The sequence below is a fragment of the Culex quinquefasciatus genome, chromosome 2 (genome assembly GCF_015732765.1).
Source record: "Culex quinquefasciatus strain JHB chromosome 2, VPISU_Cqui_1.0_pri_paternal, whole genome shotgun sequence".
NCBI lineage: Eukaryota > Metazoa > Arthropoda > Insecta > Diptera > Culicidae > Culex > Culex quinquefasciatus.
The window spans coordinates 29,356,147-29,372,234 of NC_051862.1; the positions used below are offsets into that span (position 1 = coordinate 29,356,147).

The 16,088-nt window shown below is 33.2% G+C and overlaps 1 protein-coding gene across 9 annotated transcripts in view; it reads left to right on the plus strand.

The window, feature by feature from the left end:
- The window catches only part of LOC6052639 (protein phosphatase 1 regulatory inhibitor subunit 16B), a 224,324-nt gene that overhangs the window by 119,644 nt on the left and 88,592 nt on the right, over nucleotides 1-16,088 (plus strand). For 8 of the 9 annotated variants that reach the window (XM_038252239.1, XM_038252237.1, XM_038252242.1 and 5 more), the window contains 2 exons: nucleotides 10,434-10,719; nucleotides 14,899-15,304. In XM_038252239.1, coding sequence (XP_038108167.1) covers nucleotides 15,225-15,304 — 80 coding nt within the window. In that variant the 5' untranslated portion in view covers nucleotides 10,434-10,719; nucleotides 14,899-15,224. The remainder of the gene's footprint in view (nucleotides 1-10,433; nucleotides 10,720-14,898; nucleotides 15,305-16,088) is intronic. The other variant, XM_038252241.1, reaches the window with a different exon arrangement.

Genomic DNA, 16,088 nt, shown 5'->3' on the forward strand with positions numbered 1-16,088 from the left:
AAATGCAATCTTCTGCTTTTAGAATTATTTTTAGCATGTTAGGGTTGATTTAAAAATCATTTGAATTTCTGAAAATGTTCGATGTTTACTATGGCAAATTTTTTTTCGCAAAAATATTTGTTTTCGTCAAATCTTACATTTTTTGAAAACTAATGAAACTTATCACAAAACTAGGTATTTATGGGAAAAATGTTTTTTTCGATTGTGGTATCAAACGATCGAGATTTTTTCATACATTTCGAAAGTTATAACACATTTTTTTGAAAACACTCAAATTTTCAACAAAACTGCGTATTTTTGAGAAAAATACTCAAAATCAAATGATCGGAATTATTGCATACATTTCAAATGTAATAACAACATTTTTTGAAAATACTACACAAAATTACGTATTTTCGAAAAAATACTCAAAATTTCAGTTTTTTCAACAACATGGGTAAAACATGATTGGATTTTTTCATACACTTCGGATATAGTATCATTTTTTTGAAAATTTTCACGGAACTACATATTTCCGAAAAAAAGACATTCAAAATTTCAGTTTTTTACAATATGGATGTAAAACGATCGTGATTTTTTCATACATTTCGAAAGTTGTAAAACATTTTATTAAAAATACTCAATTTTTTCAAAAAAAAAAACGAAAATTTTTTTTTTCTCAGAACTACGTATTTTCGAAAAAAATTAACAAAATATCAAAGTTTCAAATTTTATTACATTCGAAATGATTGAAAAATTCCGACGATTTGTTACCCAACTGAAATTATGAGTATTTTTTTCGAAAAATCGTAGTTTTGTGAAAATTTTGAGTATTTAAAAAAAAAGTTGTTATTACATTCCAAATGTATGAACAAATTCCGATCATTTGATATTGAGAAAAACAAAAATTTGGAGTATTTTTTTCTAAAATACGTAGTTTTGTGAAAATTTCGAGTATTTTCAAAAAATGTTGATATTACATTCCAAATGTATGAAAAATTCCCCATCATTTGATACCGATATTGCAAAAAACTGAATATTTCAGTATTTTTTTTTTCAAAAATACGTATTTTTGTGAAAATTTTCAATGCTATCAAAAAAATGTATGACATTTGAAATGTATGGCAAAAACACGATCATTTGATACCCATATTGCAATCACAAATATTTTGAGTTTTTTTAGAGTGAAAAATTGCATTTTCAAAATAAGGAAAAATACGTTTTTTTCGTGAAAATCTTCATGTTTCTATAATTACAATGGATAGCTCCCATCATCCCGCTATCATTTTTTGATGTTTGCTTGATTTTTCATTCGCTTATAGCCAATATCTCCCATATAGCCAAAACCCCATAAGCTCTGTGCTTCACTTATGCCCGCCTCGGTTTTCCATCCCCCATATGTGGTACTAAACCGAGGCATGACTGTATAGGACACTGGGGCGTGAATTTAGGGGTGTTCAAAAAAAGTTGAGGAATAAGGAGAGCAGTAAAGTTTGTAGAGCTCCAAAAATGTTAAGATGAGGACTTGGGAGCTAATCAATGATGGGTTTGTAGAATGCAAAGTCTAGGGATGTTCCGAAAAGTAGATGAAGACTTTTGGAGTTGATTTTAATGTTGGAATTGGTGAGTTGTTCACTTGAGAGTTTGTAGTTAACGTTAAAAATAGTTAAAAAATAAAGTTGAGTAATTTAGAAGCTATCAATTGAAATTTTGTAGATATGAGAGACTGGATTTTGAATTTTTAAAATACTTGAATTTAAAACAAATATTACATTAAATGTCGTCAACATGACCACCCCTAACTCCCCCAACACATTCACCTGGAGGTATAGAGACGATTTTCCGTTTCGTTTGAAAACGTAAACAACAAGCAGCGCGGTGATGTTCTTGAATACCAAACGACGACCTGGCCGAGTTCAGAAGCACGTGGTGCCGCGGGAATCACTATTTGGGTGTTGGGTAATGGATGATTTGTTGCCGTAATCTTGGGTGTCGTCGCGGAATCGTTCAAGTCGTCGTCGTCGCTAGACGTAATCTCGGCACTGTCATCAACGATTTTATAGACGGTGTCCTCCTCCGTCTTAAGGTAACGGGGAGGACTATTGGATGGTTCAAATACCGGAGCGTAAAAAAGATTGATTGCTGCAATTTATGGGAGCAAGCTTCGGTTGTGGGTGTTGGCTATTTTTGGCGGGTTTGTGCTATAGATGGGAAAGGTACTCTATCTTCTTGAATGGATTTTTCTATCGAGCCGCAGGTGGTGGTGCGAAGCGATTTGTTGGATGGTTAAGGTTTTAATCGATCTGTTTTGAGGTGTTTTAAACATTTGAAGGTTTGTTGCGATTGCAGAAAATCTCAAGATTTTTTGTTTTCAAAATCGAATAATTTAAAAATAACGCAGTAACAGTAATCAACCCTCTCAAGATTATCCAAAGTTTAAAGTTGGATGTTCCCCATCACCGTCAGAATTTCCACCATTTCCCCTTGCAGGAATCAAGCAAATTGAACCAAATTTCTCAAACATGGATCTCGTTAGTGAGAACAGGGTTGTCTGAGTTGGGCTTGAACAATTCCTCAGAAAATGTCTCTTGCACGATACTTTGTGAGTGACGAGCAGCAGATATTCGACATTGGCTTTTATCGTTTTAAGGAAGAGAGCATGGAAAAGCTGAGGCAAATCGACACGAAATAACAATATCTAAAAAGAAAAGGATAAATTTGATGCTTTGTATTCTCTCAGACGAAGCGAAGAGTCGATGGAATGTTTGGATTGCCAACGTCGATTTTGGATGTATTTTTAAGGCTAAGCAGTTTATGCAAGCTTCGTTTCAAATATAAACGAATTGAGTGCCTATATAAAATATTGCATTTTTTGCTACAGAACAAACGCATTTGACAGGGTTTACTTATTACTCAAACTGTTTTCAAGTTATAATGCCAATCAAACTTTCAGCAGTTCCTGTTGTAAAATTATAAATAATTACAAAGATTCTGTCACCATTTCAGAAGGGATATTATAAAAAAAAATTGAAAAATTTATGGTTTTGGCCATTTTGATCAACTTTTCAAGATTTTTTATTTGTAGAACTAGGGGAAATATACCCATTTTAATCACTCTAAGCCGTTCGACCAATTCTCATCACTTTTGCCGTTTTCCACTATTAAATATACATTTTTTAGATGTATCAACAATGGACAGTTCCTTGCTCACTTTTATTTGAGCTATTTATTACTTTGGAACAGTCAAAAACACTTTATAAAAGCTGTAATTTGTGATCAAAGACAATATGCTTTCTTCTATAAACTGTTTTTGGCCTTTTTTTTTACAAATTTCCAAAATTTTCCCATGTTTTGCAATGTTTCGACTATGTTATAATATTTTACAATTTTGAAATAAATTCACTCAATTCTTCTTTCATAACTTACTTAAAATTTTAAGTTCCTTCCACTATTTCAATCAATTTGAGAATAAAGAGGCTATTTTAGACATGAAAAATCGTAACAAATATTGGATACATTTAACATAGATTTTTAGAATATTTTTTAATTAATCAAAAGATTGTTGATATTTTTTGTTAATCAAACAAGAGGTAACATCTTACTAAAACAACCCGTCCATGTGGATAAATTGGACCGCTCACTGGACTCACAATCCAGAGGTCGCCGGTTTGGATCCCGCGGCGGACGCCTTAAAATTCTAAGTGTAAATATGGGAATTTGGCGCCTTCGCCCCGTGCCATACCCTCGACTCTATATTAAACTTGATTTTCGGTTATCGGAAAACTTCAATAAGAAATAAAATTCAATTGTTGGCTACACTTGAACATGCGACGTGGAACTTCAAATTTTGTAAATTTTGAAAAAAATGGGAAACTTTGTAAATTTGGCACACTTTGTAAATTTTGAAAAAAATGGGAAACTTTGTAAATTTTGCACACTTTGCACATTTTGTAAATTTTGTAAATTTTGTAAATTTTGTAAATTTTGTAAATTTTGTTAATTTTGTAAATTTTGTAAATTTTGTAAATTTTGTAAATTTTGTAAATGTTGTAAATTTTGTAAATGTTGTAAATTTTGTAAATTTTGTAAATTTTGTAAATTTTGTAAATTTTGTAAATTTTGTAAATTTTGTAAATTTTGTAAATTTTGTAAATTTTGTAAATTTTGTAAATTTTGTAAATTTTGTAAATTTTGTAAATTTTGTAAATTTTGTAAATTTTGTAAATTTTGTAAATTTTGTAAATTTTGTAAATTTGTAAATTTTGTAAATTTGTAAATTTTGTAAATTTTGTAAATTTTGTAAATTTTGTAAATTTTGTATATTTTGTAAATTTTGTAAATTTTATAAATTTTGTAAATTTTGTAAATTTTGTAAATTTTGTAAATTTTGTAAATTTTGTAAATTTTGTAAATTTTGTAAATTTTGTAAATTTTGTAAATTTTTTAAATTTTGTAAATTTTTTAAATTTTGTAAATTTTGTAAATTATGTTAATATTGAAAACATTGAAAATTTATTTATAAAAAATTGGAAATTGTAAAAAATTTAAAGATTTTCAAGAAAATAAAAAATTTGGAATCTTTGGAAGTTTTTTTTTTAAATTCCAAGATTTCAGAAAATTTACAAAATTTTCTCATTTTTTAATCTATCAAAATTTTCAAAATTTCTAAAATTTTCAAAAAATTTAAAATTTTTAAAAAATTAAAGTTTTGGAAATTTTGAAAACTTTTTTAATTTAGGAAATTTGATTTTAACGACTGTGGGAATCGTTACGCAACGGCTATTCGTGGAGCATCAAGGGTTAATCCTCAATGATTAGTTTTTCCCTGCTGAGGGTAATTGAAAGCTTGCCCAGATTTGGAACAACAAATAAATGCTTATCCCTCCCCCAGCATCGGAATTCGGCAAAGTTCTAAAATATAAAAAAAAAAAAAATCCAAAAATTCTATTTCATTTTGAAAAATTCGGAAAATTTAGAAGGTTTGAAAACATCAAACCTTCTAAATTTTCCAATTTTTTTAAAATTAAATAGAATTTTTGGATTTTTTTTTTTGATATTTTAGAAGTTTTAGAAATTTTAGAAATTTTTTGAATTTTGGAAATTTTGAAAATTTTGGAAACTTTGGAAATTTTAAAAATTTTGGAAATTTTGAAAATTTTGAAAATGTTGGAAATTTTGAACCATTTTCTAAATTTTCCAAAATTTCCACAATTTTTTAAAATTTCAAAAACTCTTAAAATTTCCAAATTTCTTAAATAAAAAAAAAACATGGACACCCGGATCTTGCACCCGGATTTTTGTTACAGTTAAAAAATAAAGTTTCAAAATGTATTTTAAACAAATTACAAATGTTGTGATAGTTCTAGCATCCAAAAACATTCCGCTAGGCATCATCCAAATGCATAGCTCAATTCTGACCATAGCTGATTGGAACCATTCTGAATTTCCCCAATCACCATTCTCGAGCCATATCGATTCAGCGAAATTGCAAAACAAAGCATTTTTCCGCCGTCGTCGTCTGCCCCGGTTCAGCGGAGTGGAAAGAATTCCTGAATGACGAACTGAACACACAAACTAACACGCCAAAACATTGAATTGTTTGAAATTTTCACTCTCCAACCAGAGAACAAAACCCGTTCCAGTCCATTGAAAGTTTGGGAAGAACTTTTCCGAATTCCGATGCTGGGTGAGGGATTAGCATTTATTTGTTGTTCCAAATCTGGGCAAGCTTTTAATTACCCTCAGCAGAGAGAGAACTAATCAATGAAGATTAACCCTTGATGCGCCAAGAATAGCCGTTGCGTAACGTTTCCCACAGTCGTTAATTGGAATTAGGCCAAAAGATCGTGTAATCTGTTGATTAAATAATGGTCTAAATTTGGTCCAATTCCAGCAAACTGTTGCCCCAACTTTAAGCTCACTGTTTTGCTTTCCCTGTGGTTAAGCTGTATCGATTAACTTTTTGGATGGGCGCGCTGCCTTCCAGGAAGAGAAAGGCCATGTTGTTGATTTGTGGTAGTTATAGTCTCATAAATATGTGGGCGATGACTTTTACGACATCGAAAAGGATTGTGATTAGTATTAGAATAAAAGACTAAAAGACTAAAAGACTAAAAGACTAAAAGACTAAAAGACTAAAAGACTAAAAGACTAAAAGACTAAAAGACTAAAAGACTAAAAGACTAAAAGACTAAAAGACTAAAAGACTAAAAGACTAAAAGACTAAAAGACTAAAAGACTAAAAGACTAAAAGACTAAAAGACTAAAAGACTAAAAGACTAAAAGACTAAAAGACTAAAAGACTAAAAGACTAAAAGACTAAAAGACTAAAAGACTAAAAGACTAAAAGATTAAAAGACTAAAAGACTAAAAGACTAAAAGACTAAAAAGATTAAAAGTCTAAAATACTAAAAACTAATGTAATTTTTGGACTTTCGTATTATCTAGTGTCGAATATGTTCGATTTCCACTGACAGATTTAAATTTCCCAAATCTAGCCAGAAGGTGTGATTCTCACGCTCCAAAAAATAATGCATGTTTTCACCTTTTCAATGGCTTAAAAAAAATCCTACCCTGAAACGAAGAAAGCCGACCCGCATGGGTTGAACCGGCAATGTAAAACATTTCTCAGCTGAAAAGACGAAAACCCAAGCCAAAAAAGTGTTTAAATATTTATAAAGAATCCCACCTAGCGAGAGCTTAATTCTGATTGCCATGCGGGATCCCCATCTTTGTGGGAAGGTTGGTGTAGGGGTTTTCTTTAAAAAAAATGCAACTTGTAATGGGATTTTATCTTAAATGTTTTCCACTTTCAAAAACCTAATGTAATCGAAAAACTTTCCAGCGAAAACTTTCCCCCGTTCCGACAAACAGCTCTGCGTGTTCTAGCACACTATTTCTGCAATCGCACATGTGAAAAACTTCATTTCCTACCGCTCAGCAGTAGTAGCAGTTTCTAATCACTTGCTCCAGTGAACTCTCTAGAAAAAAAAGTCGAGAAAACTCCATTGAACTGGAACGTCACCGTTTAAAAGGACTCGTAGCAAACACGTCATGCAAGCCTTTTTAACCCACTTTTAAATTCCATTTTCCCTCAGACCCATTTATAACGTCACGAAAGTTTCTTCACCTTTTCACCTACTTTTCATCGAGGACGACGACGACGACGTCGGGAAATTAAAGGGATTTCCCCTTTCATCGGGCTAAAGGGCCGGCTAAAAGGAGGGAATGAGAAATGGGCCCTTCTCACACGATGAACCACGTTTGGGCCCCCACGTGGTCACACACGTGAATGCATAGCCAAGTGTCATTAATTGAGCGGTGACGTGACTTTGTGTTCTTTTTAGGTTGTGGGCTTTGGAAAAAAATATTTGATCTAGCTATAAAGCTGTATTACAAATTTTCAAAATTTGTAATATGGGTATCAAGCGAAGTGAAATTTTGTATGTTTCTTTAACTTTATCAAAATATTTTTGTAAAATACTAAAATTTTCACAAAATACAATATTTTTCGAAAATACTCTAATTTTCATAATTTGCAATATGGGTATCAAACGAATTGAAATTTCGTATGCTTTTTCAATTTATATGAGCTTTTTTAAACACCACAATTTTCACAAATTACCGTATTTTTTCGAAAATACTCAAATTATCTAAATATGCGGTATGGGTATCAAACGAAGCGAAGTTTTGTATACTTTTCACTGTATTAGAGTTTTTTTAAATACTCAAATTTTGCGTCGTTTGATACCCATATTGCATATTCAGAATTTTCAAGTATTTTCGAAAAAATACGCTTTTTTGTGAAAAGTTAAGTATTTAAAAAAAAGCTTGAAGTAAGTGAAAAGCGTAAAAAATTTCGCTTCTTTTGATACCCATATTGCATATTTTGAAAATTTGAGTAATTTCGAGACAATACGGTATTTTGTGTTTATTTTTGTATTTTCAAAAAAAAAAAATTCAATGTGAAAAAGCAAAACAAAATTTGCTTTGTTTGATACCCATATATTGCACATTTTAATTTATTTTAGAAAAAATACGGTGAATTGTGGAAATGTTAGTATTTAAAAAACTGTAACTAAGTGAAAAAAGCAAGCAAAGTTTCGCTTTTTTTGATTCCCATATTGCATATTTAGATTTTTTCTGTATTTTCGGAAAAATACATTAATTTGTGAAAATTATTATATTTTCAAAAAATATATTTATATTATTGTGAAAAAGCAAACCAAATTTCGCTTCGTTTGATATCCATATTGAAAATTTGAGTACTTCTGAAAAATACGGTATTTTGTGAACAATTTTGAGTACATATTTTACTTTGAAACTTACTTGATTTTCATAAAATATGTTCTTAGTGAAAGCATTGAAAATATAACATGATATGGTTGAATTAATCGATTTCAGAAAGAATTTAAAAATGAGTTATCGTCCATAATCGGCGATAAGATGATCGCCGTTATCGTTATTTCGAAAACTATCGAAATAACGATAACGATAGATTATCGTTATTGTCCCGACGATACCGATAGAACTATCGTTTACGTTATCGACCCTCGATAATTTTATCGTTAACAACCTTTAACGATGTAAACATAATTTCCGATTAAATTTACTGCATCTGATAACGAATTGTTTTGAATTTATTGTAAAGTTACGATTTTTCATACAGTGTTGCCAGACTTGAAAAGTTTCCAAAAAAGTTCTTTCAATACATTTTTAAATTTTTACAAAAAGGTGACTCTGGAAGTAATTTCAATTGGAGTTTACTGCACCTAGTCAAGAAAAAATATATTCTTAAACTGTCTAAACAGTCTAGTATAATCTAAACACACTTATCAAACTAAATAACTTATTGGATTTTTTTTTCGAATGAGGTACGATGTGACAATGTGGTTTCGAAAAAAGTATTCTATAACAATTAAATTTTTTTTCGAAAATTGTGAAAATGTGGTTCCGAAAGACATTTTGAACCAATTTTCCTACACTTGGTCATGGAAAATTAAATGATTCTTTTATATGCTTATATTACTTACCAGTGTTGCCAAATCTATGAAGTTAAGCTTTCATTCGAAAGCTATTTTCGAAACTTTGCAAAAAGTGTGTAACATTCTATTTATTTCGATCTTATCTTAAATAAAATATCTGCTTCAAAGCCTAACTTTTAAATTACTTTGGCAAATCTAGGAAATTGAACAACTTTGAGCAGATTATATCTTTTAGCAAATTAGCTTGTCATAACCAGCTTAATTAATATCGCTTACCACCTCCAACCTCGACTAGTTACTCCAACTTTGAAGTTTGGTTCGCTGGGATATTATGTCTTTGACAGCGGTTTCCCACCCCCCTCAACAACGACTAGGGGATCACTTTTATTAGCACAATAATGTAGATTTGAGTAAAATAATTTAAAAAAAAATCTTAAAAAGTTTAATTCTGTATATATTTGAATCAATGTAGTTTTTTCACAATCATCACGGTAATGCTGTTTTTTTTGTTTGGATGAATTAAATCCAAATCTATTTTTTTTTTACTGAACGTGCAGACTCCAGTCACCACGTCTGTCGTGTGGGTGGCAAGAAAGTTGAAACTTGGTAGTAAAAGCCGGATTGTCTGAGATGTTTTTTTTTGCGGACGGATGAAAAAAGCTCCTAAAATTGAGATAATTTAAATAAAATAACAAACTTATGAAAAAGAAAAGAAAAGCTTCATCGTTTGTCCTTTCCACGTTATCCGTGGACGTGCTAAGTTGTTTGGGTTCTTTTCCAAAGCTTTTCTCGTTGTTTTTCTACAACGGCTCAGCCCATGCTTCAATACAGGGAAAAAAAACTATTTATGCTAAAGAAAATTTCCTAAGAGAGGAGAGTGCTATGAGATAATCATTAATTTGTTTTCTAATTATTTTACATGTTTTGAGTGATTAATGATAAAGCTATATAATTTTTATCTATACTTAATATTTTTTTATAATTTTCCTTTAAAAGGTGCTCAAAATACTGAACGTTCCCATCATCTTTTGGCACTAAACTCATCAGCCCTCACTCAAAATAATTAACTATTGCCACCATCATCACCGTCAATTCACAAACAAACCAATCTCGCGCGTGCACGATCTTGCTGCCAATCATTTGTATCGCACATCATTTGTTTCCATCATCCAATACAAAATCATCTTGAATTGAAAGGTTTCGTTTTCGTGACTTCGCGCCAACGCCCGGCTCAAATTTGAGATTTCTTTCCTTAATTGGTTTGTTAACAAAAATGGCGTATAAGCCATCTTCTTTTCGATTCACAATTACTTAATGCTTTTCTGTTAAATTAAAAAGATTTTGTTTTTATATTTCTCTTGTAAATTTTTAATTATATTTTTTATTATTTTCATATTTAAGCTGTGTTTGCTCTCAATCATCCAACTCCTCAATTCACACATTTCTCCTTCACTTCTTCTCCTTCCCCAGATTGATTTGAACTGTGCGCCGGTTTGTCCGATCGGGGATCAATTGGCGCTTTGGCGCGAAAAATCGGCCCCACCAGCAGCAATTAAGATGCGACCAGCGATCATGGCGGAGTGGCCGTCCCCTCGGACTCGGTCTCGGTCCCCGTCAACTGCCGCGGTTATCTATCGCTAAGCCATCGACGACGACGACGACTTTCAAACTGGTGGAAGTGCTAATGCAATTAGTGTGCAACGGCGTCGCTCTGTCAGTGCGATTCCGAGCGTGACTTCCGAAAACGCATACACAGGTGAAGATCACGACCAAGAGTACGACTTCGACACGAAGCGCCTCTGACCAAGTCCGAAGATCTCGGCTCTCCAAAGATAATAAAAGACCTAAGTGCGAGTGGGTCTCTGTGAAAAAATAGTGTTTGTACATTTTACATTTTACATTTTACATTTTACATTTTACATTTTACATTTTACATTTTACATTTTACATTTTACATTTTACATTTTACATTTTACATTTTACATTTTACATTTTACATTTTACATTTTACATTTTACATTTTACATTTTACATTTTACATTTTACATTTTACATTTTACATTTTACATTTTACATTTTACATTTTACATCAATTTATTGAAAAATTATGAAAATTTACTTCTTTTTCGATTTCTTGTCGTTGGCAAAGCTGCAGTGATGTAGTAATGGTTCAAAAATTTTGTCAATTAACACATTTTTATGTTTTGTTTTACTTTCTTTTCAAATTTGTGTTCAAATTATATTAAAAAAGGGTATAAATTAATACTTCCGAAATTCGTTTTGTTAGAGTTCAGTTAATGTTCTAGGATTTTACTTCAAAGATTCTTGAATTTATGGTGATTGTGTAATAATAATATAAAATACAAAAATCCCGCAATTTTCAAAAGACGATATATCAACAACTTTTGGACCGTATTTAAATGCAAATGAAAATGTTTGTACTCTATTTTAAAGGGACCATCTACAAACCACGTGGACACTTTTTTGGAAATCTCACCCCCCTCCCCCCCCCTCGTGGACAAGTGTCCATTCAAAAAAACTTTTTGTATGGAGCGTGGAAAATCGCCATACACCCCCTAAAGTGTCCACGTGGTTTATGGATGGTCCCAAAACTGGGTTATTTGTTTTCTCAAGGGATCAGATATTTCATGAATTTTTAATTAAAAAAAAACACAGTTCCCAAGAATCCGTATTTTTACATTTTTGAAATTATATGTTTAATCCGAAACTTTTCCGCCGAATTATGATTTTTTTTTAAATATATGTTTTTTTTTGGAAAAAATAGCTCGCATTTTTTTGCTTCACAGGAATTTTGATAAAGCGCACCGTTTTCGAGTTAAGCCCTCTTTAAGTTTGATTTAATATAAAAAAAATGTAGTAATCCGTTTTTTAAATAGTGCCCAGGAGTAGGGTTGCCAGTTCTGACAAAATCTGGCCAAGTACCGAAAAAAAATCCGGCAGGCGAATGTTCTTGTAATAATCTTAATTTATACTTTCATTAAAATATTTTTTTTTTGTTTTTAATTTAACTTGTACATTTGAAAAAAAAATGTTCAAATTTGTCAGAAAATGTAAAATGATTATTCTTTATTCTGGCAACCCTGCACATGAATGGCCATTGATATAAATATTTTTTTCGAACGGTTATGACAACTTTAAAAAATTTCGTCTTTAAAATAGAATTTTTTAATATCAGTGGATCGATTTTTAATGTTAAAATATAAAACGTTTGTAATCTTTTTAATAAAAATAATTCTTAAAAATTAAAATCAAGCTTTTGAAAAGATTTTTTTTAATTCAAAAAATAAATAAAAGAAGACAAAGTTTCATCCAAATAAAAAAATAAACTTTAAAATTGTGAAATAATACGGTAATGCGAAACTTGGTTTTCTTTTTTGAAGATTTTTAAATCGATTTTTATTTAGAATTTTCGGTGCCAAATTTCATCGGTTTCCCAACTGGATCAGAAATCCTTTAAAAAAATACATTGTTTATAAACAGAAAAATGATTTCTTGATTACCCGAAGGTAACACTTCGGATAATCGAATCACGTACAAATAATATTGTTTATTTTCTTACTTTTAACATCCATTCCAGTCAAATTTGAACGGTTTATTGCCAAGGTTGAATAAAAATCTCTTCGAGCGAATAATGATTGCCTGAAGAAAGCCCCTCTGAGTATGCTTTGATCTCGTTTTTCCTGACTGCCACTTGATCGCTGGGTGTGGCAGAGACGAATAAAAATTAAAATGATTGGGTTTAGTCATCAACTTGCTGCGATCAAGATCCAATCTTGCCCCTTTACTGCCAGCAGTCATGGGTTGTTACAATCATCGACAGCACTCTTGACGAATGACAGCTAGTCGTGGCAATTTGAGAATAAAGATTATTCTCAGCAGTCTTATTCGTGGGGTGTAACAGGCAGCGATTAATCGCAAAATTAATCATAGTCGCCAGATTTTCAACACTGTTTATTGCCCAAAAAATTATAAAATGCTTTTTCACAATAATTCATCACCGCCGTTTTGGCCGCCATCTAAGATTTAAAAATTCTAAATCACATAAGAGTAGTTTACTGCCCATGTTCGCATAATTGTTCCATATGCAAAAACAGCAAGCTGAGAAAAACCATAGACTAAATATATATAGATACGCCACTCCGCTGTTGGGACTGGCGACACTACCGCCACGCTAAAATTACCCCTGGTGGCAATTCACAGGTACTAATCTACCCTTTGGGAAAGTTTGAAAAAAAAATCCTCCCCAGTTTCAGTTCAATGCTCAGTGGATATATCCAAGCAACTCTTGATTGGCAAAAGCTGTTCCAAGAAATGTCAAAACTCTCGTGACTTTGCAAATGTTTGATCGTGTTAGGAAAAATCTAGTCTGCTAATTGATGAGGCAACGTCGAAACAGGTTCGCTGTGGCAACACATGTATTAATGTTTAACTTGCTTTGCTCTACTTAAATAAGTCAGGTAAATTTAACAAAGCTGAACATAAAAATCCTTCATTAAAAAGCTTCTTTTGCTTTTCACAGCCTCGTGATTTCCCGGAAAAATGAATATGGTGACGGTGAAAATGGAATATCGTTGAATCCGGAAGGGGTAAACCGGATGCTTCCAACTATACCTGAACGGACACGAATCAGTACAGCGTTCTCAACGAAAATGCTGATCTCCATCATGGAAGATTCTCCTGCGGTTCTCCTTGGAATCCCGTTTTGGAACAGTGTATTAAGTCATACGATGTTTTGTTCCAGCATTACAGCACAATGAAGATTAATGTATAATTAACATTTGAGAAAATAAAAAAAAAAATATACACGCTTTATTATTAGCATTGAAGTACACATTTTTTTTTCACGATTTCAGAATTCAACTTGGTTGAGAACTGGGATACGATCGAGGATAGAATAGTTCTCCGCCAAGAACGGGGCTGGGTTAGGATGTTGAGCACACGACAGAGGAGGTGAGAACCGCGGACAGCAGCCTTATCATCCAGAGAATCGGTGATTTCACTTTATCGTAATTTTCGCCTTCAACTTTCGGCCCTTCATTAAGCATATCAACCCTTCAACGCTATGAATCCTTTTGATCGGCGAAACGTGGGAAGTCGGTTATGCTTGTCCATGCTCATCATCCGATAAATGGTCGTCAAATCAAAATGCTTGACCGTGTTAGTCCGAGTAGTTGGCTTGCTGAACAACTCTGGTTTCTTTTTCCGGTGATCGCACCAGCCATTGGTACCGTGGTGTTGATTTCTGGACCATATTTACGCCTCTCGAGGACATTTTGCTTTCGGTGAATCTGGCTCGCAGCTACCATCACCATTTTTTTTCACAAAAAGAATGACAGTTGTCAATAAACGTTTGGAAAGTCCATAGAGTCATAGAGTGCTACGATTTTGTTTAGCAATTTAGTACCTGTAACTTGACTGTGGTGGCGCGCAGAGCGCTAAAGGGATGTCGCCAACTGGGTATATGAAGCAACTTCCAAGTGGGACATCTACTTGATTAATAATCTATGGAAAAACGCATTTGAAGTTTGTACCATACATAAGGCTACGTGTAAAGTTTTCACAAAAAAAAACTGGTTTTCCTCCTGATTTCTAGAACAAAGTACTGGATGTTCTTTGAAAGAGCACACGATTTTGAACCAAACTGCATCAAAAACTCGAAATCGATGAAAATGCATATGGGACATTTATGCGATCAGGGACGTTTTAGGGGTCATATTAAGATCAAAAATAAGACAAAGATTTTTTTCTGATTGGATTATTCGAAGTGAAAATTTTCCAAGGCCTGCTGATAATCGAGTCTCGACTGCATTTGCATTTTTTATATCAATATTTTTTTAAACTCTGTTAAATATTTAAAGAGGCAAACTAATATTTCAAATATTTTAATTTCTTCTACCTTTTCTTTTTTCTCCAGAGAACCACCCCTCTCGAGTGAGAGTAGTGGACGACTCGGCATCGCGCTCGCGCCACAGATATTGAACACGACCTGCGCTACGGCCGAACTAGACCGACCATCATCAACCGTCATCGACACATCTACACCGCAACGCAACGGCTTCCAGCAGCGGATCTTGGCCAGCAGCACCACAGCCACCAACACCACCAACTACGGCGGCGTCGGAGGCAATTAGCAGTTCCGCGGCGGCCCCCGATCGCCATCATCATCATCATCATCACCATCGGAAGAAGAGCAACTCGGCAACCATCATTGGTCGAAAGTCGAGCCTCGATATCAGCAAAATGGAGCATGCCGATTTAGTTTCCGAGATGGCTCAGGTCGAGCATCTGTCCACGCAGGACCGGCTGCATCTCGCGCGGATGTAAGTGGCTTATTCGGCGAGAGAGTTTTGACCGCGCAGTGAACCCGTTTTCTTTGGAAGATTTTTGCATACTTATTTTTTTTGTTTGGACGGAGAGGGGGTCATCAGTGTTTGGAAAGTTTCGGCTGACGAAGGTCAAGATCGACCGCCTTGCGGGTGGAAGTTCTTACGTAATCGTTTATTAACTTGGGATATCAACACAAGCAAGAAAAAGCTGTCACTGAAGTTGATCCAAGTTGGCGCTGTGTGATAAGGGTGATACAATTTATGGCTGAAAATTAAGCGAAACTGGTGAAAATCCGGATTGGCTTTTTACGGTGAAGCCGGGATTCCGGATGAGGGTGTTGTTATCAGTTTTATACAGGAAGTTTGGCCGTGATAAGGTTGTGAAAGTTTTGGAGTTAAGTGTGTGTTGATGAAGGGACGGTGTCAACGCGAGGAAAACTGAATATGAAGAAGGATATCAATCACCGTGAGTCACGTGTTGAACGGAGAAATGGAAAAGAAGCTGACTGTGTGTTTTGAATGTGATCTTCTGGGAAAATCTTGGTGAAGGAAAAGTTGAACAGGGTCATGGAACGAAGTGGATCCGGAATTCTTGGGATTGTTTAAGATGGTGTTAAAATATCGTAAACAAGTTCTTTCCAGGAAGTAACGCATGTTCCGGAGAACCGCAAGTATTTGAGAATTACTAGAATTCAACAGATAATCAAAAACTTACGCAAAGGTTTCTAAACTATAGCGAGAAAGAGCTGATAAGACTTCTACAAAGCTATCAAATGCT